Source organism: Nuphar pumila, chromosome 12, assembly GCF_984573655.1.
Source record: "Nuphar pumila chromosome 12, dmNupPumi1.hap1.1, whole genome shotgun sequence".
Classification (NCBI taxonomy): Eukaryota; Viridiplantae; Streptophyta; class Magnoliopsida; order Nymphaeales; family Nymphaeaceae; genus Nuphar; species Nuphar pumila.
Genome location: NC_143260.1, coordinates 15591175 through 15619044, shown reverse-complemented (window position 1 = coordinate 15619044; position 27870 = coordinate 15591175). Strand labels below are relative to the sequence as shown.

At 37.9% G+C, this 27870-nt stretch overlaps 2 protein-coding genes across 6 annotated transcripts in view; one reads left to right on the top strand and one right to left on the bottom strand.

Annotated features, from left to right (window-relative positions):
* Nucleotides 1-588: 588 nt before the first annotated feature.
* LOC149820108 (putative protein phosphatase 2C 79) lies at nt 589-5473 on the bottom strand. Its single transcript, XM_089982758.1, has 4 exons — nt 5346-5473; nt 3000-3254; nt 1807-2043; nt 589-792 (listed from the first exon to the last, which is right to left on the bottom strand). Exons 2-4 carry the CDS (start codon nt 3204-3206, stop codon nt 706-708), a joined length of 531 nt encoding a protein of 176 aa, XP_089838884.1. The 5' UTR covers nt 3207-3254; nt 5346-5473; the 3' UTR covers nt 589-705.
* A 432-nt stretch (nt 5474-5905) lies between these two features.
* The window catches only part of NRPC1 (nuclear RNA polymerase C1), a 63181-nt gene continuing 41216 nt past the window's right edge, over nt 5906-27870 (top strand). For 4 of the 5 annotated variants that reach the window (XM_089982177.1, XM_089982175.1, XM_089982174.1 and 1 more), the window contains exons 1-12: nt 5906-6323; nt 6510-6639; nt 11085-11234; nt 11322-11481; nt 13973-14142; nt 14260-14372; nt 14560-14659; nt 15141-15356; nt 15455-15603; nt 15702-15843; nt 15980-16120; nt 27552-27740. In XM_089982177.1, coding sequence (XP_089838303.1) covers nt 6262-6323; nt 6510-6639; nt 11085-11234; nt 11322-11481; nt 13973-14142; nt 14260-14372; nt 14560-14659; nt 15141-15356; nt 15455-15603; nt 15702-15843; nt 15980-16120; nt 27552-27740 — 1722 coding nt within the window. In that variant the 5' untranslated portion in view covers nt 5906-6261. Of the gene's footprint in view, nt 6324-6509; nt 6640-11084; nt 11235-11321; nt 11482-13972; nt 14143-14259; nt 14373-14559; nt 14660-15140; nt 15357-15454; nt 15604-15701; nt 15844-15979; nt 16121-27551; nt 27741-27870 lie in introns of those variants that run through there. The other variant, XM_089982176.1, reaches the window with a different exon arrangement.

Sequence of the window (27870 nt, the reverse complement as noted above, 5' to 3'; positions counted from 1 at the left end):
CATGATGTAGACACACAGCACATGGAATGCAACTTATTTCAAATAAAATTATGCAGCGGTTCAGTAGTCAGAATCCAAGAGCTCCTGTTTGCTACAAACTAGCAGCTAGCCCTTTGCACTCTAATGTCAGAACTGAGTATTCCTTTTTCCAAGGGAAGTCTGTTCTGTTCCTTTTGCCTAATCCCATGAGAAAGGTGGTCCTCAGTTTTTTTTTATGATGAGGAGAACCGGGTCATTTATTGTGCTCGCTCCACTGCAAGGTAAACCTCGAGTGGGGTTGCCAACACCCAAACCCTTACGGAGCCCACCAGTTAAAGGCACACATACTCTGTGCCAGTCCACCTTGAAACGAAGGGGTCAGCACCCAGGCTGGTTGGCACTCATGTGACCCCGACGGCTGTGTCTTCACGATCATTTAGATGTGCACAACCAAACCAGAAAAGTAGGATAAATTGGAAAAAAGTAGCGTATTACCAACTTGTCCTACTTTTTTAGGTAAATGGGTGCATCAATATATTAATGGAGGCTGAACATCGTTATCTGGACAGAGTATAGGGGGAATTATGTAAAAAAAAAATTGGTGGCAAAGATCATAAGACAAATCAAGAAATTGTCACATGATTAACAAAAAGAGTTTACATAATGTGCAGCGGCTGCATGTTAGGCAAGCAGCAGCACCGGCACATCATAGAGATATCCATCTCGTCATTTCTTGTGATAAGTGGGGTGTCCATCTCCAGAAATGTTAGGATGGATGGCTCTCAATATGCAGCACTGCTGCATGACGCGCTGCTGCATAAAAAATGACATGTTACAAAGAGCAAAAAAGAAGAAAGGCCTAAACAAATCAGGCTATCATGTGTAAGATGCATTTCTCAGGCAATAATATACATAAATGTACAGGGTAGTAGTACTTTGGAATTTAATTCAACAATTCAGAGTGTATCCATAGTTTGATAAAGCTTCACTTAAGCCAACCACTATGCATGCACTCAGGCTTCATGTTTTCTGGTGATTCACTGAAGCAGGCGGTTCAGCTCGTTTTGATAAAGTCCAAAAAATACTCCGGCGATCATATGCACATGTTGGTAGTTTATGGGTCTTCATTGTAACCACGGACAGAAAAGATACTACCAACTGCAAATTTGAGATAGACTTTGTGCAGATAAGAGGAATGAGGAGGAACACAAAGCTTCTGCAGCAAAAGGACCAGAGAAATAAAACTTGGAATATGCAAAATCAACTTTGTTATTTCTGCTCAAATCAGATACAAGGTGTATGTCTTATTCTTCCAACACTCTTAAAATTCTCAAATTTCAATGCTAGTACAATTTACAGACAAACTTTTCCCCTTAGCAAGCTATGCAACTCCTAGAAATACCTAAACTTCTTTGCTATTCCCATTGGAAGATGATACCTAAAAACCAGGTTAGTCGACATAAAAGAATTCTCGGTTACACAAGGGGTCAAAAAGATGATGACTTTAGAACGGTGAGGACTGGATGGCATGTACAGGAAATGAACCACCTCTAATGGAAAAAGTGGGTGTGCGGTTTGAGCTACTGATAAACAGGTGATCAAGAAATACCACCACCACTGTAATATCATCATGGAAATGTCTCCTTACTCCACGATCAATTTTCTTGAGGTCTGAATACCTCATTTCTCTTTTTTTTGCTGCTTCTTGCAATGCAGCTTTAATGAGTCTCCGGGCAATTTCCCGTATAAAAATTTCAAACCCACTGTCAATATTACTTATAGCAGAAGAGCAGTAAGAACAGATGTACACATAAACCATTATCTTACATTGCGTGGATTATTGTGAACAATATTAACTGCCTCTTGATTGCTAAGGTGCTCCCACAGCCCATCAGATGCAAATATGAGAAACTTGTCACCTGGTTCTAGCCTATGAACTGATATTGATGGTTCAGCACTGAGAATTGGCCTTTTCATGGGTACAGGTAAACGGAACCTTGGATATAGTGGCTCACGGTGGAACTCTGTTTTCTTTAAATAGACATCTCCAATGGACCTTGACACCTGGATGACAAAAATATATCCAGTAAACGGAACCCATAAAGTTGTTGCTTGACACAAGATATGCACAGCTCAGGTTTAACAAGTGTCACTAGCAAGGAACTTATGTACTACTACATGTTGATATCTAATCCCATTAACTCATTATGTGAATCAGTAGCAAACATGTGTTATTCTAAACTGATAGGAAAGGATTGACAGAGAGCCAACATGAGAAAAATCACATCAAAGATGTGTCGTTAACACACAATAATGTCAAGAGCTAGCGCTGGAAAATTTAATCAGTACTTTCTGTTTCCAAGCATAGAGCACTATTACTCTGTCACCTGTAAAGCTGACAAAAGTCATGGGCAAAAGAAAGTTGGATCACATATTTTAATTAATAATTCATTTTTTTCTACAGTTGACCCAGGTGATGTTGAGCAAGAACAAGGGGATCTCAATCAAGCACTGTGACTTGAGAAGTTTAGGAAGTGTCAAATAAGATTTTCACAAAGCATGTAAAATATGGATCAATTTTTTTTATGAGGTACAGTACTTGGACACAAGGTGCATGAGTGTGAAACACAGTTGAACGTAAAAAAGTTGTGCAGTTCACATTATAAATTTGTGATTCTCTCTAATCGTTACAACACAATGACTCATCAGTATAATTTAAGTCAATGAATTTCATCAATAAAATAATTCCCTCCTTATGGCAAGTGCATGAGAAATAGTACTCACAAGAATGGAATCTTTTGCAATTAATCAGCAGCTAGGAGAAGTTCCCACTAGAGAGCAATCCCAAGGACAATCCCACAGACATTTATAATTTCAAAATAAAGTCCATCGAAGGAAATTTTAAGTTTTTAATGAATATTATAAGGGAAAGAAAAAATCTTAACATTGTTTAGCAATGCTTGTTTTACGGCGAATATCGTTAAGAGTATGGCATAGATGGAAAAGGAATAAGAAGTTACCTGTATAATGCCCTTCACTCGCCAAACTTTGTGCTTTAATACTACAATCTGTGAGTCATCAGGATGCAACGAGTGCAATTCCTGCCTCACAGACTCAATCCCAGCATTATGCTCTGCAGATAACTGAACTGCAGCAACCGCCTTTGTAGCCTTCACCAATTTCCCTAAGACAGCACGAGATTCTCCAACATTGGCCACATATAGCATGCCAGCACAAACAACCCCAACCAAACAGCAGGATCCAACAGCTGCAATCTGGGCATGTTTCACATGTCAATATTTACAAAATTTTCCAACATCTATTATTACTAGCATGGTGCACATGTCAATATTTATTTACAAATGTTTTGGGCATGTTTCACATCTTAACCATAGCAATGTATCCAAACATGTTCATATGTCGTGTACTGACGTTATCTACATTAGAATTTTGTGTGTGCAGTGAACGCATGCGATATATATATATATATATATATATTCACATGTAATGGTTCAACCTTAATGTATTAATTTAGAACCCACTTGTTATCTAATAAGAAAGCTACCCAGGGCAGTCCCATGATAGCAACAAAGAAAATCAGAACAGATTCAGTGTGCAGGGCTCACATGTTATATAACCAAATTTATAATGTTGAAAGGAGAAAGACCAACAAGACATTACTCATCAGGATAAGTGCAGAGTTTCAGTCTCATTGTGTCATGAAATCAAACTTAAAGCATACAAAAATTTGTGTGTGCAGTGATCACATTGCTACACATGCCTCACAGATTTTAACTGTCAGTTTGTAATGAAAGAAACAAAAACAGGGTTTTACACGGCAAGATAGATGTTGAATTTCAGTTCTATTATGGTAGAAAACAAATTTAAATGCATTAACTTTTCTGGAAGTTCATATTTACATACACCCAGCTCGGCCTGTACCTAAATCAAGTACCACTATCATTCTATGTTCTTATACTCCAACATCCTCAAAACATCAAATAAAATTTGAAGAATAGAAAGTTAATTAAATAGGTCATTTTCAAAAATCAGTCAAGGTTTATGCCAAGCTTAAATACGTAATCGAAATTTGATTTTTTTTTAACATATTACCCACTATCTCTAAAGCAAAACCTGCAGATCCGAAAATTGAATGTGTTTTTCAAAGCCAAATATTCAAAGGAGGTAACAACTACAAGATTGTAATTTTACATATATTTACGCATATAATATATACACACACACACACACACACCATGATTCAACTCAAGCAAAACGTTGGCAATTACCAACTGTTCAAAATGCAGGTTGTTCTCAAAACCTAACGCAGGGTCTAAACCTCTATGCAAAAATGTAGAGTTTTGAATCTAAGCCAGACACAGAAACTGAAATAAAAATAAAATTAAATTAAATGTGCAGATCAAAGACTCTCATATTAAACATACATGCATAATATTTCCAAAGCAAAATATGCATATCAGAAATTACTTTATTGAATATACTCCAGAATATTTCCAACACAAACACGCAGAGCAGAGTTCAAATGCTCATATCAGAGACTCTGATATTAAACATACATCCAGAATATTTCCAAAGCAAAATACGCATATCAGAAATTGCGTTATTGAATATGCTTCAGAATACTTCCAACACAAACACGTAGAACGGATTTCAAATGCACAGATCAGAGACTCTCATATTAAACATACATCCAGAATATTTTTAAAGCAAAATATGCATATCAGAAATTGCTTTATTAAATATGCTTCAGAATATTTTCAACACAAACACGCAGAGCAGAGTTCAAATGAGCAGATCAGAGACTCTCATATTAAACATACATCCAGAATATTTCCAAAGCAAAATACGTATATCAGAAATTGCTTTATTGAATATGCTTCAGAATATTTCCAACATAAAAACGTAGAGCGGAGTTCAAATGCGCAGATAAGAGACTCTCATATTAAACATACATCCAGAATATTTCCAAAGCAAAATACTCATATCAGAAATTGCTTTATTGAATATGCTTCAGAATATTTCCAACACAAACACGCAGAGAAGAGTTCAAATGCGCAAATGAGAGACTCTCATATTAAACATACATCCAGAATATTTCCAAAGCAAAATACGCATATCAGAAATTGCTTTATTGAATATGCTTCAGAACATTTCTAACACAAACATGCAGAACAAAGTTCAAGCGGCCTAAATTTACGCAAATCGATTATAACATAAAAAAAATAATTTTGGTATTGACCGATTAGCCTTCATGTGGACCTCCTATGGTTGCATCTACATAAATCTCCTTTGCTATTTCATTACACGCTTGAACAAAGTATACAACAAAGTCATATAAACCCTACCTTATTTGTTGTTTTTCCTCCTTGCTGCCACAACTGCGTGAAGCCCTTGTTGCAATGCTTGCGTAAACCTTTTCTCTGAACCGTGTAAGAGAGAGATAGGAGGAGAGGTGAAGGAGAGAGTGGTTCACACCTGCTCTGATTTCTCAAGGGTTTTCGTGAGAGGAGGTTGGAGAAGAAATGGGAAAGAAAAAGAGACGGTGAGGGGCATGAAAAAATTGAAAAAACAAAATAAGAAAGGGGCGTTATACTTGAAAGGGGTTCATTGTTGAATTCTAATAACGTGATACTAAAAAACAAATGTGAAACATCAAAAAGAAAAGAAAAAAGTTGTGGGGGAGGGGGGACCCACCCCCACCTCTCACCCACGGTTTGTACACACCTTCTGTTACGGACCCGCACGCACCTCAGGTCTGATAAGTCAGATCCAGATCCACCCAGACCCGCACAGCTGGGGATTGCACGAGAGAGAGAGAGAGAGACGAACCGGACCCGATACACCCCTCACCTTAGCCGATTCCCCCCCCCCCCCGCCCTTCTCATTTTCCCCCCTTTCACTGCTCGCAGCCGCCCTCCCGAGCCTTCTGCTCCTCCTCCTTCCTTCCCCGTGTGCCGATCGTCCGGAGCCGCGCCGCCGCCTTGACCACCACCACCTCCTCCTCTGTTTCCTTTTCCCCTTTTCTTCACCTCCCCTTCTCCTCTTTCCTTCCCCGTTCGGCGACCACCGGTGCTGCGCCATCGCCGTGAACCCCATCTCCTCCGCCTGATCAACCTCGTGGCTGAGAGATCCTCTCTCGTCTGCAGACCATCGGAGCAGCGCTGTCGCCGCTTCTTTTGATTGCTGTTTTTATTTCCAACAGATTCTCTCTCTTCAGAGAGGCATCCTTCTTTGTTTTCGGAGCGTTATCCCTCAGAACACATGTCGTCAAAGATCAATTTCACCAAGCAACCGTATGCTGACGAAGTCGGGCCACGAAAGATGTGAGATTTGCTCTCTTATTCCCCCATTAGAGATTTCTTTCTCTGCAGATTATTGATAAATTGATTTAGGCTCCCATGCTCTGAAGTCGAACTATGGAATTGTGCACTCTTTGGTAGCGTAAAGTCATGATCTTGTTAATCGCGTTGTTCATGTAACATAGTGGCATTTTCTGATGGAATTTTCAGTAAAAGCATTCAATTCTCCACTTTTTCGGGACCGGAGATTATGAAAGCTGCAGAAGTGCAAGTTTACAAGGACGTCTATTATGAACTTGACCGGTCTCCGGTTAAACACGGTTTGCTGGACAGGCGATTGGTATGGTTTGCGATCTTTTAAGTTCCACTATTTTTTTTACAATGTTTCCATGTTTGTTCCTAGTTTTGTATAGATCCTCTTATAAAAATTGCATTAGGAATTGATCAGTTTCTTGCTTGATTTGGGTTTCTCACTTGAAGCTATATCTACTAAAAAACCCTGTGATTTAAGAAAAAGACAATCATTTGATGAAGGGTATTGATGCCAAATCAGAAAAGAGTGAAGATGAAGTTAGGATTATTTGCAGTCCAAAAACGACCCCTAGAAGCCTGCCAAAACTGGTTGGCATTCTTTAAAAATAGTAGAGACGAAATTACAGGAAAAAATTCTGCAGTATTAGTATTAGTATTGTATGATACATACTTGGTCCAAATCACATATATATTTGAAGCTCCTTGAGATCTAGTTTGTACACACCTTCTGTTATGGACCCGCATGCACCTCAGGTCTGATAAGTCAGATCCAGATCCACCCAGACCCGCCCAACTGGGGATTGCACAAGAGAGAGAGAGAGAGAGAGAGAGAGAGAGAGAGAGAGAGAGAGAGAGAGAGAGAGAGAGAGAGAGAGAGAGAGAGAGAGAGAGAGAGAGAGAGAGAGAGAGAGAGAGGACTCTCCGAGCGAAGCAGGTTATTTGTGCACCCCCCGAACAGGCAGGTGCATGTTTGCGGGTTTGAATGAGAGCCATGTATGTAAGCACGTGCGACTCGTATCCCCATGTTTGTTAGCATCAGTTAGCTTCGGAGTCCGGTGCAGTTGCAAAGACTTAAGTACCCTTTCTACCATTGGTGCCATAAAACGACGATTCTAGAAAAGGAGCAGTTGCAAAGACTTAAATACCCTTTGATGAGTTGTGGAACCTGATTCAGAGTTTTTGCCCTTACGTAAGGGGGTCCGCCCCCTCCCCAGTGCGGGACTCGTTGCGCGTTCAGCGAGTGGGGGTCCAGGAGGGCTGCCTCTGGCGGGGGGTCGTAGGGGGGCAACACCCCCCGAAAGATTTTTCCTTGGGCTTATGTTTGAGACCCAGTTTCTTATGGGTCAGGCCCGACTTGTTTAGGTTTAGGGCTGTCGCCCTTGCCTTGTATACATTTTTTCTTTTCTTTCTCTCTTTTAACTATAAAAAAAGAGCAATAAAGTTTTTCCTCTGGGCGACCATGGTTTTTTTACTCCATCTCAGATTTGAGGGGAGGTTTTTCCACGTAAATCTGTGTCATTGCTGTGTTTTGTTTGATCATTCTTGTTTATTGTTTCCTTCGGTTGTTTCTTGCTTGCGATTTTCGTAACACCCTTTCCCGCTATTAGTGTCATGAAACGATGATTCTAGAAAAAGACAATTTTTTTTTCGCTATGCAATTTACGAAAATAGTGTAGCGATTTACCTTTTTTTTGAAACACGATTTAGTGATTTATAAAAATTGCTACTCGATTTACGAACATTGCGTAGCGATTTATGGTATTTTTTTTGCTACGCGATTTTCGCAAATTGCTACTCGATTTAGCGTTTTTCCTTTTTTTTTTGCTATGCAATTTTCGTAAATCGCTACTCGATTTAGTGATTTGTCATTTTTTTTTGCTACGCGATTATTGTAAATCGCTACTCGATATAGCGATTTACAAAAAATCGCGTAGCGATTTGCCATTTTTTTTCGCTATGCGATTTTTCGTAAATTGTTACTCGATTTAGCGATTTGCCGTTTTTTTTTTCGCTACGCGATTTTCGTAAATCACTATATTCAGAAGCGATTTACGAAAACCGCGTAGCGATTTGCCATTTTTTAGCTATGCAATTTTCGTAAATCGCTACTCGATTTAGTGATTTTTTTTTTGCTATGCGATTTGCCATTTTTTTTAGCTACCTGATTTTCGTAAATCGCTACTCAATTTAGCGGTTCATGACAGGGAAGCCAGAGATGAATGTGCCATTCCCGACGTTGGCGGGGAGGTGGGTCTTGTTGGAGAGCACGGCGTTAGAGGTCGAGATGAGGATCTCGATGTGCCAAAACCCGATCAATGTCTGCCAGGACTTGAGAGTGCGAACACCCGTGTTGAGCAACGTCAGGGTGGCCTGGAAGGCATAGCTCTGATCAGAAGTATTGCCGACGTAGGGGTAGACGCGTCAGTTCGCTCACCTGGAAGCCACATTGGAGGAAGATATTGTCGTAGGTGTCCCTCGAAGGCGGCGAAGGGCTGCCGTAGTCGGTTGCCCGCTGGACGAGGGCAACATTCCAGCCACTGCTAGCAGGAAAAGGACGACGATCACCATTGGATCGACGACTCTTTGCCGCTTTTAATTTCTTCTCTAGAGAGAGAGAGAGAGGATTTTACAGTGTTTCACGGAGAAGGAAGAAGAAGATACGACGAAAAGTTCAAACGAAGAAGAAAGAGAGATCGCTTCAGGTTCGTTTCCCTGAGTCTGAACACGTATTTTCGTAAATAGCTACAAGAGGACATTTTCGTCAAACTTATATCTACCTTTTTTATATGTTATTTTATTATAAAGTCATCATGGGTAACATTGGCATATGAATTATTGCAGGTCCCAAGATATTCCTCCGTACACACCGGAATATGCGAATTTGTCTTCGAGGGAGAACACACAACACCCTCTCCTCTCCGAGAGTGGGACGGCTCCCTTGGGATCCCACTTTCCCCCAAGACTCTCTAAGAGGGTGGGACACCCTCTTGGAATCCCATCCAGGGTGGGACTGTATTTGTACATTTGCTATTTTAGCCCTCTTGTAGTCTATAAATAGGTATGTATAGTTCCTTTATTATTGAATAAGATTTACAGAGTTCAACCTCTAAATTTCGTTCTTGGTGTGTGTGATTACTCCCCGAGAGAAAGACTCCCCTCCCTCAACTGTAGTGTTCGTCCATCATCGCTCATCGTCTGCCTGTTGGGAACATATTTCTTCCTTCCAATCGTGTCTTCTCCTTCCGCCTCGTTCCCCATGCCCTCCAGGTGAGACACCCATCTCCCTCTCCCTGTCGGATTCCATCCTGGCCGTGTTCCAGCCCTCTGATACACCCAACCCTCTCTCCTTTCCTGCCTGCTTTTCTCTGGCCGTGTCCCAGCCTTGGGACACGTCCCTGCCATACCCCCTTGCTTTCGCCCATACCTGCCACTACCGTGGCCTGCTCGGTGACACGCATTCTGCTTCTCACCCCGACCCCCTGCTGCAGTGTGTCCGCCTGACCGGACACACCTCTCTCCCCCGTACACTGCCTGTGCAGCGTGTCCACCTGCAACATGTCCTCCCTACAGGACACGTCTCTTCTCCTGTCTTCGGCTGCAGCTGCACACCAGCCTACTGCTGCATTGCGCTTGCTGCCAGGACACGCCTGCCCCTCGCGCACTTCCCTGGGCCGTAGCCTTGAGAGAGCCAGATCCGCCAGAGCCGACCTCACGAAGATCAGACTTCACTGGTGATATGATTCTCTCACATTGGCAGAGTTAGATCTCCCAACCAAATTCAAACGAGCAAAATAAGCAAGCAGACACTCATCATTATTCACGGAGAAGGCATTCTCAGGAAAACAGATCCAATCCATGTTCAGTCAACTTCATGGTGCTCCATTAATGCTGAATCCAAATTAAACATTGTTTCCATAATTTAAAATAAAGCACTAAAAAGGTTCACACCTTTCTGCATCAGCAATCACTTCTGACCAAGGGCCTTGTTGCTCTGTTGCTATTGATCATAGCACGTTGCTGACTGCTAGTAGCCCAGCATATTCATATAAGGCTATAAAATCCACTCTCCATATAATATGATAAAAGTTCAAAAGGGTATCCCTCAAGTTAAATTGAGTAAGCACTGGTTACTACAAACACTTTAGGGTTGATTCACTTCAAATGAAGTACACAGAATGGGTAGGGATAAGGCTCTATAATCTATATGCATCTCTGAAAGGGGACACCAAAAAGAGCTAAAATCATTAGGCTGGATAAATTTGACTGCGAAGTGACACTCCAAAGCTAAATATTCATCCATTTTGGTTGAGTTTCTTATCTTTTGGAAGAGGGAAATTTTCAAAGTCTTACATCTCTGCTCGATATCACAGTGCTCCAACCATGGAAATCTTTTCTTGACCTCCATACTACTGATTTTTATTACCCATGAACTCTATACAGTTCCATGCATAAGCCACATACCTCTCAAGACTTTGCTTAAATCTATTATGTCCAGATGTTTCTTTACTTTCATGATTCTAGATCGGATGATAAACTGATGTTTCTTTGCTGTTTAGTCTATTGACGTTGCATGCCACTTTTTTGGTAACATATCTATCTGCCAACTTCCCCAAAATATATCCATATCTTCCTTCATGTCTTTAGATTTGTAACAATCTTGTGTGAATATTACATTTGATCAAAGTTTTTAGATGTCATTTCTTATACATTTAGTTCTAAACTCACCTCATAAGCGAGTGAATTTTCCTTCAGGGAATCTCAAGTAAGGGTAGTTCTTGTGCCACTTGCCATGCCGATTTCACTGATTGCCCGGGCCACTTTGGATATGTGAAGCTTGCTCTTCCTGTTTTTCATATTGGCTACTTTAAGAATATTGTGACAATTTTGCAATGCATTTGTAAGGTATGGAAATAGAGACATTTGTTTCTAGGCAACATATTTTCTTGGCCATGATATTCAGTGTTTATGTTTCAAATTCTTTTTTAATAGTCATGTGCTCGTGTACTTCTTCCGGAGAATGGGCGCAAACCTTTTCTGAACAGTATGAGAAATCCAAGGTCAGAGGTGTTGCAAAAGAAAGCCAACTTGAAAAAGATAATTGTGATGTGCAAACGCGTTCACATTTGCCCTCGATGTGGAGATTACAATGGTTGGATGTTTAAAGTCTAGTTGCCAAATCATTATTTATCTACTAAGATATCCCTTTTAATTTTTTCTTTTTGTGAGTAAATTATCCTGATTATTTTGTATATGTTCTGTCCATCCATATGCTGTGCATTTAGGTCTGTGTTACCGTTTAGATGCAGGTACTGGTGGTACCTTATAGTTTTGAAAAGCTGGCCCTCCAGGCAAGTATAAGTTTTGCTACCAAAGAACATGCTGGTCCTGTGTTGGGTGAGCTGCTCCACAGTGACTAGGAGATTGGTGCTTGAAACTGTTGAACACCCGTCAACATGCAAAAACACATGTAGATGCACATGTTCTATGCATATTAATTTCATACTACATCCAGTTGACATTGGCAACCCCACAATCTTTTTGACATCTAATAGAACTTCACAGGGGTGCGATGTGCACCTTCATGGGTAATTTAACATTTTATATTTTCTCATTCACAATCATTAAACCATAGATTTAGATTATTTTTTTGATGTTGCTGAAATTCTCCACCTATAAAGCTGAAAGAGATAATGAAAGGCATTATTTGCTTCTTCAATGACTTGAAAGCAGGGATATTGAAGTGCTGAATTCCTTTGATGTTTGCAATAAACACCTGGTATAGTTGGTTACTTGATGGTCCGAAAAATGCTGTGAAGGTGTTTGCAATTTTGCATCCATTACACTTGTTACAGCTGCTCATGCAATAAAGCAATATAAGACCTCATTTTCTACCAATGTCTCAATGAGGTCTACATGTTTCTGGCTAGTGAACTCTTTAAGAGTTTGGGATTAGGCCCTACTATAATGTATTCTAACTTCAAGTATTTTATATCATGTATACATACTATAAATGTGACAGTAAGGCTATCATTTGCTGAAATCCGAAGTGGAGCCTTCTTCCTATTCATTGTTTATCATAATGTGATTGATGAAATGTATATTAGTTCAATTTAGTTATTATTACTGCTAATGGTGGATAGTACATATTGCATAATCTATATTATCTTCATATGAGTGGATATAACTTCAAACTATTTTATCCTTGTATTGCAAAATAAAAAAATGATCTCTCATTACAGTAGTCTCCGTTCTAAGATCTTCCTCATAAGCTTTGGCTTTTGCATCTAAAAAGCAGCCCATCTTCCCAGTTAATATACCTCCCAAAATGGAATTTCTAAGCCACAAGCATTCAGACCAAAAGGACTCTTTAACAAAAAACAGTCATTTAAAAAATGACAAAAATAAATAAAGTACAAGAACAGGAATACAAAAGGAAATTCAAAAGATATAACCGTAAGTTTGTAAGTACAAGAACAAATGAATGGAATAAAGTCTTTGAATGTCTTCATTCGTAATCTGCACCAAATGCCTACACGAGCTATCACAAGCTATCTATGTCTTCATAAGTTCAAGATTCCAACAATTACTTTCTCATCCCATACCATTTTTAAGAACCCGCGGAGAGAACTACACAAAGGTTCCAACTACACAAAGGGAAATATCCTAACCAAATAATTTTAAGAGAGAACAAAAAAGGTTTTTAAAACGGCACAAGTTAACAAATAGTTATAGACTATGTGTATAGTTTCAAAACAAATATATTTTGAGAATATATATATATATATATATACACATACATACATACATACATACATACATGGAGATGGAGAGAGGATGGTCAAACACGCCAACAAAACATAAAAGTACCATATATAGAAAATAATCTAAACAGTTTTAAAAGCAAGTATCAAGAAAAATAACTTTAAACAGTATTTTTTAAATTTTTAGAAAAATTAGTAACAATTTAATCTAGATACAATAGCCATTAAGATAGACATAAGGAATATACCTCAAAAACAATTTTTACAAAATCTAGTTTAAACAATAATAACCATAAAATCATTATATTTTTCAAGAAAACATAAATACTGATCATAGTAGAATTTTGATCACTAAAGTCCAAAAGAAAAGGACATATTAGACATAAAATATCAAGAAGAGATAAACATTCATGCATAGATAATGTCCCAAAGGCTTAGGTAAATATTTTAAATAAAGGTACAAATCATCAATTATACTAAGCAAACAAGACAGCATGCATATTAAATGTAAGAGCTCAAATCAGCTCACAACCAAAGAAGAATTAATTAAATTCATAATTAAATGTAAGAGCTATAGCTGTTGGGAGCACTTCCCAGTGACTCTTCTTTGCTTCCTTTTGTGTATAAATAGGGGGTGTAACCCCTCTTGTATGTTAAGCTTGTTCACAAGCATTCTATTAATATTATTCCTATATTTTTTACTTGTGTTTTAGGTCCTAAGTGGCTTGTGTGGTTGTGCTCTTGTATTGACCCATAAGTGGTCTTGATTGTGTATATTCTTTTGTTCTTGTATGCCCATAAGAGGCACCCACTTGTACTCTTTGTATTTTCATTACACTACCATTATGTCCTTGCAACTTATTTGTCCATTAATTGCAGGAACTGTGAAGAAGGCTGCAATGCAACCACCTGCACTAGCTATTTCCCATCAATATTCAAATCCAGGTGATAAAAAGTTCATGGATTGCAGCAGTGATTCAAATGACAAGAATATTTCCATCCTGAACCCTTTAAAGGTTATGCAACTATTTATGAGAGTGACTGACGAGGTAGATGCTTTCACACTTGCCAGAACCCTGCTTGTATACTTTCATTTCAAGTTACTTCTTGGTCAGAAGTACATTATTGGCCCAACTCTAATAAATTTTCTATATTTTGATCATCAGGACAGTGATTTGCTTTATCTATATGATAGGCCTGAAAAGCTTCTTGTTACAAATATTCCAGTCCCACCAACACCAATTCGTCCTTCTGCTTTTGTAGATGCTGGATCTATGAGGTTTTAACAAGTTCATGCTGTCTGTATAGATGCTTTATTTCATGTGCTCATTGGTTTCTTTTTGCACATTGCAAAAATAAAATGTTAAGCCTCATTCTACACAGATTGATGATATACCTGTTTGTTGGCAATAGCAAGAGTTATTAGAAGCTTGTGTTGCTTATAGTCTGATTTACTACTTTTGCAGCAATGAAAATGATATTACCAGGAGATTGCAGAATATAGTTCTGGTAAACAATTCATTGCATGCACGCTTGCAAAATGGAGATACTGCTCAGAGTTGTATGGTAAGTTCGAGTCAGTTAAGCCTTCTCCTATCCTATTGATCCCTTTTATTTTGTATTGCACTTGTCATGAGGACATGGATCCCAATGCACTTCGTAATAAACTCCAAGAACATAATACATTTGGACAAAAACATTCGAACTAAAATGAAACACATTGAGCGTGAATGAATATATTCATTAATAAAAAACATTAAAAATACAAAAGAAAATTACATTTAATCCTTAGTACAATACACTCAAATCACACAAAACCCCTAAAACTACTATCACTCTCTCACCTTGGATCACATTTATGGTTGACTTCAATATGGAACATTAGGCCATATTTTTTGGTCAAGGACATTAAAGATCTCACTTGTTCCATTCTTCATACATGGACTCTTTTAGTATTTGCCTGTACTTTTTTATTTACTTTCCCCTTGCAGACTTCATTATTTTTTACCTGATACTGAGTAATGATGAATTTGGAACACTTTTTTAGGCTCACTGGTTACACCTTCAAAATGAGGTCGGTTTGTACATACATAGTGAGCATCCTAGCATTCAATCATCAAACATGCAGTCCCAACATATGCAAGGATTTGTCCAGCGATTGAAAGGCAAACAAGGAAGGTTTCGAGGGAACTTATCAGGAAAACGTGTCAATTTTACTGGAAGGACTGTTATTTCTCCTGATCCAAATCTGAAAATTACAGAGGTCAACTATTAGGAGTTGATTTATGACAATCAATATGCTGCAACTTTTCACACTTATTCTGAAAGAAGTTTTTTTCACGTTTCTTTCTATGCTGCCAGGTTGGAATCCCTATACTGATGGCTCAGATCTTAAGCTACCCGGAGCATGTGTCTCACCACAATATTGAGAAGTTGAGGCAGCGTGTTCGCAATGGGATGCAAAAGTATCCAGGGGCTAATTATGTAATACATCCTGATGGTAGCAAACAGTGAGTCCCATAGATATTTAACATGGTATAATTGCTCTGCTAATCTGATGAGGTTACTAGTTGTGATATATTTTGTGGTTAATATGGATACTTTCTAGATTTTTGAAGTTTGGAAATAGAGCACATGTGGCGGAGGAACTGAAATATGGGAGTATTGTTGAACGACATTTGGAGGACGGAGATGTTATCCTTTTTAACAGACAACCAAGTTTGCACCGGATGTCTATCATGTGCCACAGAGTAATTATTTTGCTTCATATCTGCTTTGATACCCAATGTACCTCAAAGTGTAAGAAGTGGCCCTCTAACATTATGAGCTATTAATTGCTTCCAGATTGACCTTTCAATTTTCCTTGGCTTTCTTATGTTGATTCAGGCAAAGATTATGCCTTGGAGAACCCTGCGGTTTAATGAATCTGTTTGCAACCCATATAATGCTGACTTTGATGGTGACGAGATGAATATGCATGTTCCTCAAACTGAAGAAGCTCGTGCTGAGGCTCTCATGCTGATGGGGGTAACACACTTCACCACTGTTGCTCTGTTGGTATTGGTTTGAGTGAAATTAATGTGTACAAAATTGGGGAATTGTAGGTCATCAACTTGAACATTTGAGTAGTTTTGACATAGTGCTTGTTACTGTATGTAGCTTCCAGATCTTCTGCAAATCATATTTAGTTTGCATATTCTTGGGAACCTTCATCTCGTTACATGTTTTCAATCTGATCTAGACTAAACATGTCCAAATATCTGCCATATTTAAGGAAGTTACTTGAAAGACAGTTTGATGATGATTTCATTAACCTGAAAATAAGTTTCAGTATTAACAATTGTTGCTTCATTACTAAAATGAATGTGTGGATGGATTTACCAATGTGATAGCATCATTGATGTGAGTTGGCATGATAGAGCAGGTTTTGTTTCTTATAATACTATTGATGTAAACTATGCAACTAGGCACCAATTGAAAAGCTTGAGAGCATGGTTATTTTTCTTAAAGTTTTTTCTAATACATTTTCACTAGAAATATCAAAATGGATTTCAGTAGTCCATCTTTTTCATTCAAAACGTGTATGTTAGTAAAATATATTACCTATGATGTTTGGTGCTGGAAGTATTGTATGTTAATAAACTGTTTGATAGGCTATGCAGTTTGGTAGTAGAGGATATGGTTAGTGCTGAGCTATGTCACAGGGATTCGGCCAACAGGTGCCGCACCCGCGTCGATGCAACACGACTCGGGTGTGGGTGCGGCACCCAGTGCGGTCAAGCCGTCCCTGGGTGCGATCAATGCACCCGGGGTCATAAATGTCCAAATCTGAACTCTAAAAAAAATACTGTTAAAAATTAGTGTTACTGCTGTTAACTGTTAAAAATTATATACACACACACACACACACACACACACACACACACACACACTCCTGCACCCCCTCACCCAAATTTTTTTAAAATGCCGCACCCGCACCTATGTGACAGGTGCTGAGCTATAATATTGTGCTTTATTTATTTTAATTATTTCTCAGTGGCATGGTTGCTAATATCGATAATAGTAATTTTTGAATGATTCTAAAACTCTTTTTGGATTGTTAATACAGAGGACTGAACAGAATTTGGCCTGAGTGCAAGCCTGGGTTGTTCAAGCTTGGCTTGGTTGATCTCCAGCAGGCTCGACCTGGGCCCAGCTAGGATTGAACTGTGTTTATAATTAAATGTGTACTTTTTTTGGTATTTGATAGTAGAGGTGACTGTGCTGGAATCCATCACCTCTCAAATGTTGCGACTAGGGGTGCAAACAGTTTGATAGGGGCTGCATCAATGTTGATTGTGATCTGTATTTTAAGCAAAACAGTTCGAATCTAATTTTGAATTTCAGATAAATTCAACAAATTAGTTCTGAATACAGGATCACATTTGGATTATTATATTCAAAAGATATGTTTTACATGTAAAAGGTACAAACTGATCGGTTTTGCTCTGGATCTAAGCATAGACCTGAAAGAAAATAATAATAACAAAGATTTTATATGTAAAAGGCACTGCTAATGAGCAAATGATGAAGATTTTATTGACATCTAGCTCATATGTAGGCAATTGACATGAATAATATGGCCTGTAGCTTGGATCCTTCCGGTTGGAATGTTCTTTCCCAATTTTACCTATGCTTTTCTGTCAAATTCTCTATTAGTTTACGTTATTGAGCCTGATAGGTGCAGTTATTCCTTCTCAATCTGGCCTTGTCACATTTTCTAATGTTCACACCTATGCCACAAGGACTCGGCAAACCGGGTGCCACACCCGTGTCGACGCGTCGCGGGTGCGCGTGCGGCACCCGGTGCGGTCAACGCACCCAGGGTCATTTGTGTCCAGTTTTTAGATTTTAATTTTTTTTTTCGCCCGATGAAATATGCTGCAAAGGGGAGGATTAGGGCAATTTTTTTTTGCCCTAATCCTCCCATGCTCTCCTCCCTACTTCTCCTTCTGAAGTTGATGCTGATCGACCTTCGCCGGACCCCGCCGCTGCCGCCGACCGCTTCGCCGGACCTCTCTTCCTCAGGTACGCTCTCTCATCTCCGACTCCCTCTGCTCTCCTCTTCGACCCCTCCACTGCACAAAGAGGGCGCAAGGAGGGGTCTCGACTCCTCCCATGCCAACAGAGAGTGCAGGGAGGGGGCTCAACCCCTCCCCTGCACAAAGAGGGCGTAGGGAGGGGGCTCGACCCCTCCCCTGCCAACAGAGAGTGCAGGGAGGGGGCTCGACCCCTCCCCTGCACAAAGAGGGAGGACAGGGAGGGGGCTCAGCCCCTCCCCTGCACATAGAGAGCGCAAGGAGGGGGCTCAGTTTTTTATTTCATCTATTGTGATAATTGTTTTTTATTTCATTAGTGTTAATGTTGTTAACTATTAAAACTTTTTATATATATATATATATATATATATATATATATATATATATATATATTTTTTTTTTTTTTTTTTTACCGCACCCCCACACCCAAGTTTTTTGAAAGTGCCGCACCCCCTCACCCGCACCCATTTGACATAGGTTCGCTTACCCCTTGTTTTGGCCTGTTATACACATGTAGTTGAGAGGCCAAGGCCCAATGACTAATTGTAAGGAAACGGCTTTGAATACATTAGGTTCAATAATGAACCAATACACATGCACATGAAGTGCGGATATACCCACTAAAGGGGAAAACACAAGCACATAATGTGCTAACACATAAACCCACGAAAGGGGCAAAAATGCCTATAAGGCATAAGTTAATATTATTGAAGAGAAGAAGGGTGTAACACCCATTACAATGGAGCAAAAGCTCCTTCAAGAAGTAGTGAATACAAAGGGGAGAGCCCCTATTTATGCACAAAGAAGAGAGGAAAAGGAGAGGCCAAAAGGGGCTCCCCATAGAGACGTTGGGAGCCCCCAACGGTCACATTTGGAAGATTTGTTGCTTATAAAGCATATTCTCTTGTCTTTTAGATAATAATTCTGTTCTTGAAGGCCCTACATCATTCCAAAAGAGAGAGAGAGAGAGAGAGAGAGAGAGAGAGAGAGAGAGAGAGAGAGAGAGAGAGAGAGAGAGCTTAGGGTTCGTTCGTCCCTCACTTCATTCTAATACCAAGTTTATTTTTTATTTTTGCCAAAAATGCTACACCTTATAGCCATTTTATGCACTGGAGGCTAATGGGTCTTAGGCTAACCAGTCAACTACGACAATATACAAAAATGGACCTCAGTTTACAACAAATTCATAAGATTGCAAACATAAAGGGCCAGACAAGAAATGAATTGACGCAACAGGTGAAGAGGCATAACCAATGCACACTAACAACATAGGAAGGTTTTGCTTTGAGAGTCATAAGATAAATCACATTTGAGAGGGTCAAAAACTATAGTTGCAAATATTGGCCATTTTTTGGGAATATAGTATTTTGTTGTGATATTTGGAAACCAGATATAATCCAAAACACAATATTTTCAAAAATTCATGTTTTCATCTCATTATTAGTGTGATGTTTATATTTTTCATATATTTTAATGTTTTTCTTATGTTTTATATGTTTTTAAAATTTAACATGCCAATATTTTCTCAGGATTTTTTGAGAAAAACAATTATTTCTAATTTATTGGGATACCTTCATTTGTCGATGAAATTCTGATAACGAGATTTAGCTTTCAATATGAAGGCTGGCATCTTTCTGAAATAAATCAAGTGAATTGCCTTGTTATGTGAAGGTGTGTGGTAAGGTGAATCCAGGTCTACCATAATTAATTTGATCTTCCCACTATGATTTTTGCAAGGAGACAAGCCTAATATGTGATAGGTCCTTCACATCCTGAAAATGATGAAGTAGAGAAGAATATAGGATCATAACTCATAGCAAGAGGATTCCTGGGGTTTAGGCCACTTTATTTTTTGTTCAACCCATTCAAAAGGTGGGTGAATCTCCTGAACCAAGCTCCATTATTCCCTCAGCAATCATGAACCAACATTGTAAGAGTCATATCTTCTTAAGGTATATTAGTATATTGTAATACTCGTCCTTCTATCCCACCCGAGTCATCGTCTCTTTAATCATTCTCTACTAGCCACCATTGTTATATATATATATATATATATATATATATATATATATATATATATATATATATCACTTTTACCAAGTATGAACCGAGATTTTTGTGTTCTTTTCCCCCCCTTAAAACTCACCATACAGAAGTGATCTACATGCTCGGTTTTATGTGGATCAACACTCAGATTGGCTGATTAGGATTCATAAGCAGGATCTTTTAAGGCTTGAAAATCGATGACCCGATTTCTCATAAATATTCAATTATCTAAAAATCATATTTTTTTTCGTAAAATACACAATCCAACAGTCATTCCTAGCAAACAGGCAGTGCTGAATGCATCTGCAGGGTCAGATTCACAAAAAAGGTGTCTAGTTCACACTCAGGTAAACATATTTCCAGTAAACATTGTTTTTGATTAAGCATAGTTTTATACTAACGAAAAGGGGAACTACTGGAAATATGTGTTCTATACTAGATCTGAACCATTAGATATGTTCATCATTGTTTATTCAAAAGAAAACGTGTTTTTGATTAAGCATCTTTGTGGTTAGATGTGCATTTTAAAGAGGTAAAAAAAAATCAATGATTGATATTGAACTAAAATTTGATGATAAAATATTCACATTTTGACATCAAATCAATTCAAAACAAAACTTTTCTCTTGATAAATAAGCAATTAAATACACATCTAACGGCCCAGATCTAGCATAAAATGCGTAAAACTATGATTTTTAGAGGGTCCTAACAGTGACCTAACGAAAAAGGGGAAGCACAATCCCCATTCTCTCTCTATATATACATGTATATATTGGTTAAGCTTTGCTATAGTTGATTGTAAGTACAATTGACTTAGCAAAGTCGAGTGCCCTTTTTTTGGTTTTTGGTGTCACTATCAAAACCGTGAATGAAGGTAAACATGATGAGCAAGAAGAAGGGTTTTCATTAAACCAAAAGGGAATGAAGAATAAAATACATAGGGGTTGACTCCCCTTATTACAACATTTACATGACTAAACTGCCCTTGACTACATTAGTAGTTACAACTTGAACCTAAGCAATAAAACTGGACTGATTTGACCATAAGGGGAAGGACTGTTTGATTCTATTTGTACAACACTATATTACTTGCATACTTTAATGCTCCCCCTCAAACTAATGAAGATGTGAATACAATCGTTGTGAGTCCGAAAAAGAAAAGTAGACAAGCTCTTGGTAAAGAAATCTACTATCTAAAGAGCCGAGAGCCAATGTAGGACAATGAGATGATGCCATCTAATTATGCTCTTTAGGCAAAGTGACAATCAATTTCAATATGCTTAGTGCACTCATTAAATTCTGGATTTATAGCTATATGAATAGAACTTTGATCATCGAAATACAATTCTGTCTCATTCTCCATCTTCACTCCCATATCTTCAAGTAGCCATCTCAACCAAATTATCTCAGGCCATAGCTGTATAGTCTATACTCGGTCTTTGGTGGATGAAGCTATTATTTGTTGTTTTTTACACTTTTAAGATATTAAAGAATCACCCAGGAAGATGAAAAACCTTGATGTTGAATATCTATCCTTGGGTACATGTTATATGTGCTTGCATATATGTTAGAAAAACAAATTGAATAGGACCATTATGTTTTTCATTTTTATCTTTGTTATATTTTTGAAGTGAATACTTTCCCATTTGTTTATTCTTGTTTTGTTTATTTCAAATTTTCAGAATTGCTTGTTAAGTTAATTGAAAGATTTCAAGTATATTAAGATATTAAGATACATAATTGCTTTTTAGACTTTTTTTTTTTGTTATTTATGATGAATTGTTATTTATTTATGATCTATAATTGATGAATAAATATTTTATCTTAGTAATTATAGATTTTTAATATATATTTCATTTAAAAATTGAGAACTATTGAGGCTTGCGCCTCGTTATGCCTCATTCATAGTTTTGAAAAATGCCTCATTATGCACGCCTTTAAAAACATTGGATTATGGCAACAATATTGAAAATAGTGCGAATAATGATATTTTAAATATATCATATATATCATTGATTATACCTTGTTCTCCGACCAGTCTGAAAGAAATTTATGGTTCTCCAAATCAGTGAGCTAAAAAATCCTCAAATTTTAGAAGAATGTTTCAGACATGTAGGTGCAGTCCCAATTTTTTTTTTGGATTCATTTGAGGTCTAGAATGGTAGATACTACCTCTGCAAGGCAGCATAGAATTTCTGTACTGACAGAAATATTGTGAAGGCTGCACATTTTTGCTGATTTTGTTTCTCTTAAACAGTTTGATGTTTATGACAAATATTTTTATGTGTGTTAGTTTATATATTGAATAAGATATGTTAAAAATCTTGTGCACTGATTTATCATGTTTTAAGAATTAAAAATCATGAAAGTTTGTTTCAGAACCTGAATTAGGCTTTTGAGACACCTCTAAACATAAGCATGCAACCCGACTAATTGATATCATGGAAAAGGAAGAAATACTAGAGTTGCATTGTAGGTTAACAAAGCTTGCTATTGAGTAATGGTTCAAACCACAACTGAAATAGTTTGGTCGCGTTGGCTACTTGAAGATATGGGAGTGAAACTAAGTAGAAGTTATGTCACATGGGTGCGGGTGCGACACGGGTACGGCGCAATTTTAAAAATTTTGGACACGGGGACTCGGCTATATATATATTTTAAAAAATATATATATATAATAATATATCCTGTGTGCATATATGTGGATATTGTCCTCTAAAGTTTGGCACCAGTATGAGTGTTTTTATAAACTTTGCAAATTGTACTTTTGCCCTTGCAGAAAGGGGGGTCCGGGGGCGCCTCCCGGAATTTTTTTTTCTAGGGCTTATGTTTGAGACTCATGCTATATATATATTTTTTAAAAAAATATATAAAAAGATCATTTTTTTTGTTTTTTACCCTAAAAATGGACAATTTTTGGACTCAGTCAACGTTGACCGAGTCCAAAAAAGGACGGACTCGGCCTGGACTCGTTGACCGAGTCTGACTCGGCGTTGACCGAGTCTGGGCCGTGTCCGAAGCCGCACCCGTGTCGGGGCGTGTCGACTCGGGTGCGGCGCCTCCCTAGCCGAGTCCGTGTGACATAGAGTAGAAGTATCACGTTGCATTGTGACTATTAAAGTGATATTTACATTTCGTCGAGAATTTCATTATTGCACAAAGCATATTGAGATAGATTGACATTATACTGGAAAAGAATGGTTGGAAGGTGTCATTTCCTTGTCATATATTGGTTCTACTGCCAAGTTGCTAATTTTTTCACTGAGAGCTTGTCTGCTACCTTGTTTCAGTCTGACACTCTTCAACAAACTTGGGATGCCAATGGTAATCATGTAAATAATGTTCTAATACATAAACAATCATTCTTTGTACTATATAAGGACATATCAGTCCATAGTTCTTTTTGTCATGTTGGCCCTTAGTTAGTCACACTAGGGGTATTATGGTCATGAAAAATAAAGTTAGAATTGGCTCTGTTATAGATGTTATAGTTGCCCTAATTGAAGTAATAAAGCATCATTTTTCTCTCTTTGCTCTTCTATTGTGCTTATACCCTAATAGATGCAACAAACAACATTCTTCCATCCTCGGCTCCTTAGAGCCTCCACCTCGTTGTTTAACACTTCAAGCCCTCCCTTGCACTCTTGATGGAGAGGAACAATATTTTCTTAATCGCCCCATTGGGATAAATAGAAAGCTCTAGGGAATCTTTCTGACCATAGGACTGATTTACTATGACGACCTTTCCACAATAACTGCCAATGAGACTTTACATTTAAATGCCTTGTTAAATAACATGAAAAACACATCTGGTTGTGGGATGCCAATGGATCTGGCCTGTCATACAAGGTACCTTTCAGTTTCATGTGAGTTGAGAGAATGAAAAAGGGGAACCAGTTATGTGTGAAATTTTATTGGTTGAACTGAAGGCCCATTAAATATGAGAGAGAAATATTTGTAAAGGAGAGAGAGAGAGATGGAGCATTAAATATGAGAGAGAGAATGAGGGTATTTAAAAAAGATGGTTGACATTAAGAACCATTTAATATGAGAGAAATAAACATTAGAATGGGAAAAGGTGGGAGTTACGTAGGGTCATAAAAAGTGGTAAAAACGAGAAAAAAGAGAATATAAACTATAAAATAATTAATGAAGAAAGAATGAAGCATTAAATAAAGGGGGATGAAAGTTGAAACAATGTAAAATAAATAAAAGTAACAATAATTTTTTTTTCTTATTGGTGCCAAAGAGGGTTGGGTCACTTTGGTTTTGTGTCAACTCCAAAAGATTGATATATATACACTAGGAATTTGATATTTTCAGACGACAACCTTATTGAGGTGAAAAAATAAAACAAAACATAGCATTTTTTCAACAAATTAATCTATTAAATCTGATGAAAAGAACTCAGTCGCATCACTGATCTATAGACTACTGGAATAATCAATTGGAAATTCAACATACCAAAAAGAAAGAAAGAAAATAACACAAGATCAACACACAAAGAATAACAAAGTTGAATAGAAAGATGCTATCTACTTTTATTACATCCCAAGCATCATGGTGCATAGGGTGATCATCCAGTGACCATTCAATCTCTTATATACTTGAGAGAGAGAGAGAGAGAGAGGTACGATTGGTATTCTCTTGGGAATAAGGAAAGAGAGATGGGAGCTTTAAATGAGAGTGAGAAAGGGAGAGTCAATTTGTCATTGAGAATAGGAAAAAAACAACATAAATATGAGAGAGGGAGGGTTGATAGGTGGATGAAAAATAGTTGGTTAGCGTACATATTCTTGGGAAATCAGAAGGGGGGGAGAGAGAGAGGTGTAGATAAAAGGAGAAGGGGTAACATACATGCTCACTGGGAAGAGACACAGAGAAGGATCCTTTAAATATGGTAGGGTACACTAGGACCTTTTTGCTATTGTGAGCAATATACAAAGAGGCAAGTTAAATGAGAGGCTACACAATGTTTTAAATGAGGTGTATCACAAGATTAGATGAGTAATGTTTTTTAAATGGTTGAAAGAGTAAGATTTTTTTATATTGGTTGGGAATTAGGGCTTTGGTCACCTTAAATTGTGTGCAACTTCAAAAAGAATGGGACTTTATATATCTATCTATCTATATATTAGTTTAGATTGGGTAAGAATCCACGATTCACACTTATAATCATATGTAAAAAACAGGTGAAAAAAGATTTTGAGTTAGGGGCAGTTTTTTAAAAATAAAATGGAAAGAAGGGTGTGGGTGATATTTAGAAAAAATAAAAAGAGGGAATTGGGAGATATTTCATGTGAATAAAAAGAGGGAGTGGGTGAACTCCCCCCCTCTCTCTCTGCTGCTGAACGACTGCCAGGATGGGTCATCGGCAGTCAGGGGGAGTGTGAGAAGTGTCAGTCAAGATCTCTTTCTCGTGTGGTTCGGTCAGGGGTTTGACCCCATCGAAAACTTTTGGAAAAAAGGTTAAAAGTGGTGTTTGGTTTGGGTCGACATCGGATTGTGTCCAACCTGACTCAAGCTGCATTGGGTATGCACCTTGCCGACCCGACCCAAGTGGCATTGGGTATGCATCCAGCACCCGTGCCTCTACCCTGCCATCAACGTGAGTACAAGTGGTGTTGGGATGTATCCATGTGGCATAGCCGGTCATTGAAGCAAAGAAGGTGATCTATTGAATGTATATCACTTTATTTTGGATTATATAATTTACACAGTGTTGTCACTTATGAGTTTTTTTTCCTTTTGTTTTGATACTTAGAGCATTGAATAATTTATACTTTTCTTATTAGTCATGACTTTAGGGCAAGTTTGGAAGCGAGAAAGATGTAGAAAAGGTGATGCAAAATGGAAAATCCATACGGATTTTCCGACCATTCCAAACAAGACTTTTTTGCTGAGTTTTTTCTAAAAAGTACACTTTTTGATTGGAGACATTCCTCCATAGAGGAGGTGGAGGGGGGTGAAATATTTCCTATCAAGACATTCCTCCCCTCCACCACATGTCACCACATCTCACCATCACCACCACCCACCATCTCACCACCACCATCCATCCTACCACCACCCTTCTCCTCTCATTTTTTTCACATTTTCCCACTCTGTTTTTTCTCATGCTACACAAACAAGCTAAAATCTTTCTTTTGGAAAACTTCTCATTATCAAAAAACCCTCATAGGCAAAACTTTCTTTTCCTATGACAGATTTTCTGCCTTCCAAACGTGCCCTTAATAACTTATTGTCTTAATTCTTGAGTATTCAATATTTGATGTGGTTGATTATTTCTTGTCATGTGATATTTACAACTCCAGACCTAAGATCAAGAGATCCATGACCAGAGTTACCGGAAGCTTCTTAGATAGGTGGGAAGCTCGCTTCGGAAGCGCGATACTCCTCGCTTCGGAAGCGCGATACTCCTCGCTTCCGAAACTTGATGAGAACCTTGATTCCCCACGTTTCTCTTATGCTTTTCACACACTTCATTTATTCATCTTATATGTTCTCTTACTCAACTTTTCATGTTTTTTATGTGTTTTCTCTCACTCTTCTCACTCACTTCCATGTGCTTTCTCTAAATTGGTAATCATCATTTTTAGATTTTGTTAAAACTTTAATTCTTACACTAAAAAATCATGAAATTTAATATTAATGACTTTTATTTTAGTTTTTATTTGTGTTTCATTATGATTCACATTCAATTATTATATTTCTTTTTTTTATTCCTCGCTTCCCGTTTCCTATACATTTTAAAATGCATCGCTTCCGCTTCCCGTATCGTTTCCTGCTTCTGCTTCCTAGTCTGACAACATTGTCCATGACACATTATGGTTTTCCCCATTAAACTCTTTATCATTTTTAACATTCCTTGTATGACCCACTTTTTAGAGGTAGGAGATGGGAAACCTTCAACATTGAAGTTTTCCTACCCAATTTAAGTGATATTTCTTATTTGATTCTTCATTAAAATAATCCATCTCCGTAGGAACCGTCCCAAATGAATGCATCTCATCGTTAGGTGTCGAATCAGCTTTAGGGTCCTCTTTAGTTTTTTTGCATTATGAATTTTTGAGAAAATTTTTCTTAATCTTTTAAATTATTTAGAAAATTTTAAAAATCTTTACAATTTTTACATGTGTTATGATATGGTACTTAATTTTTATTAACATTTCCTATAGGAGTTACAAAACACATTTTACAACCTTGGTTGTGACATGGTGCTGGACTTATTTATCCCATACTAATTTGCTTTCCGTTTTCCATTAGCTATGTAGATTTTCGATATTTACTATTGAATGGGGTCATTTTCTTGAAATTCTGTGATGTCCGTGCAGGTGCAGAATAATTTGTGTACACCAAAAAATGGAGAAATTTTGGTTGCTTCAACTCAAGATTTCTTAACTTCATCATTTCTTATTACAAGGAAAGACACATTTTATGACCGGTCTGCATTCTCTCTCATGTGCTCATATATGGGTGAGGCGATGGATCCAATTGACCTACCAACTCCAGCATTATTGAAGGTGTGCCATTTCAAGATCATTTGTATTCATTATGAACTTCTCTAAATGAGAGGCTATTGTTCGTTTTCATTTTTTGTAATATTTCATGTAAGCATAACACTTCCATTCTTGTCCTACCTTTGAATTTTTA

Excerpts from the sequence above, each read along its gene's own strand:
- LOC149820108 (XM_089982758.1), bottom strand. The coding sequence starts at position 3,206 with ATGCTATATGTGGCCAATGTTGGAGAATCTCGTGCTGTCTTAGGGAAA. Across the intron at positions 2,044-2,999 it reads GAGTGAAGGGCATTATACAG|GTGTCAAGGTCCATTGGAGA; the intron begins GTAACTTCTTAT and ends TTTGTCATCCAG. Across the intron at positions 793-1,806 it reads TTCACAATAATCCACGCAAT|CAGCGCGTCATGCAGCAGTG; the intron begins GTAAGATAATGG and ends TTTTTTATGCAG.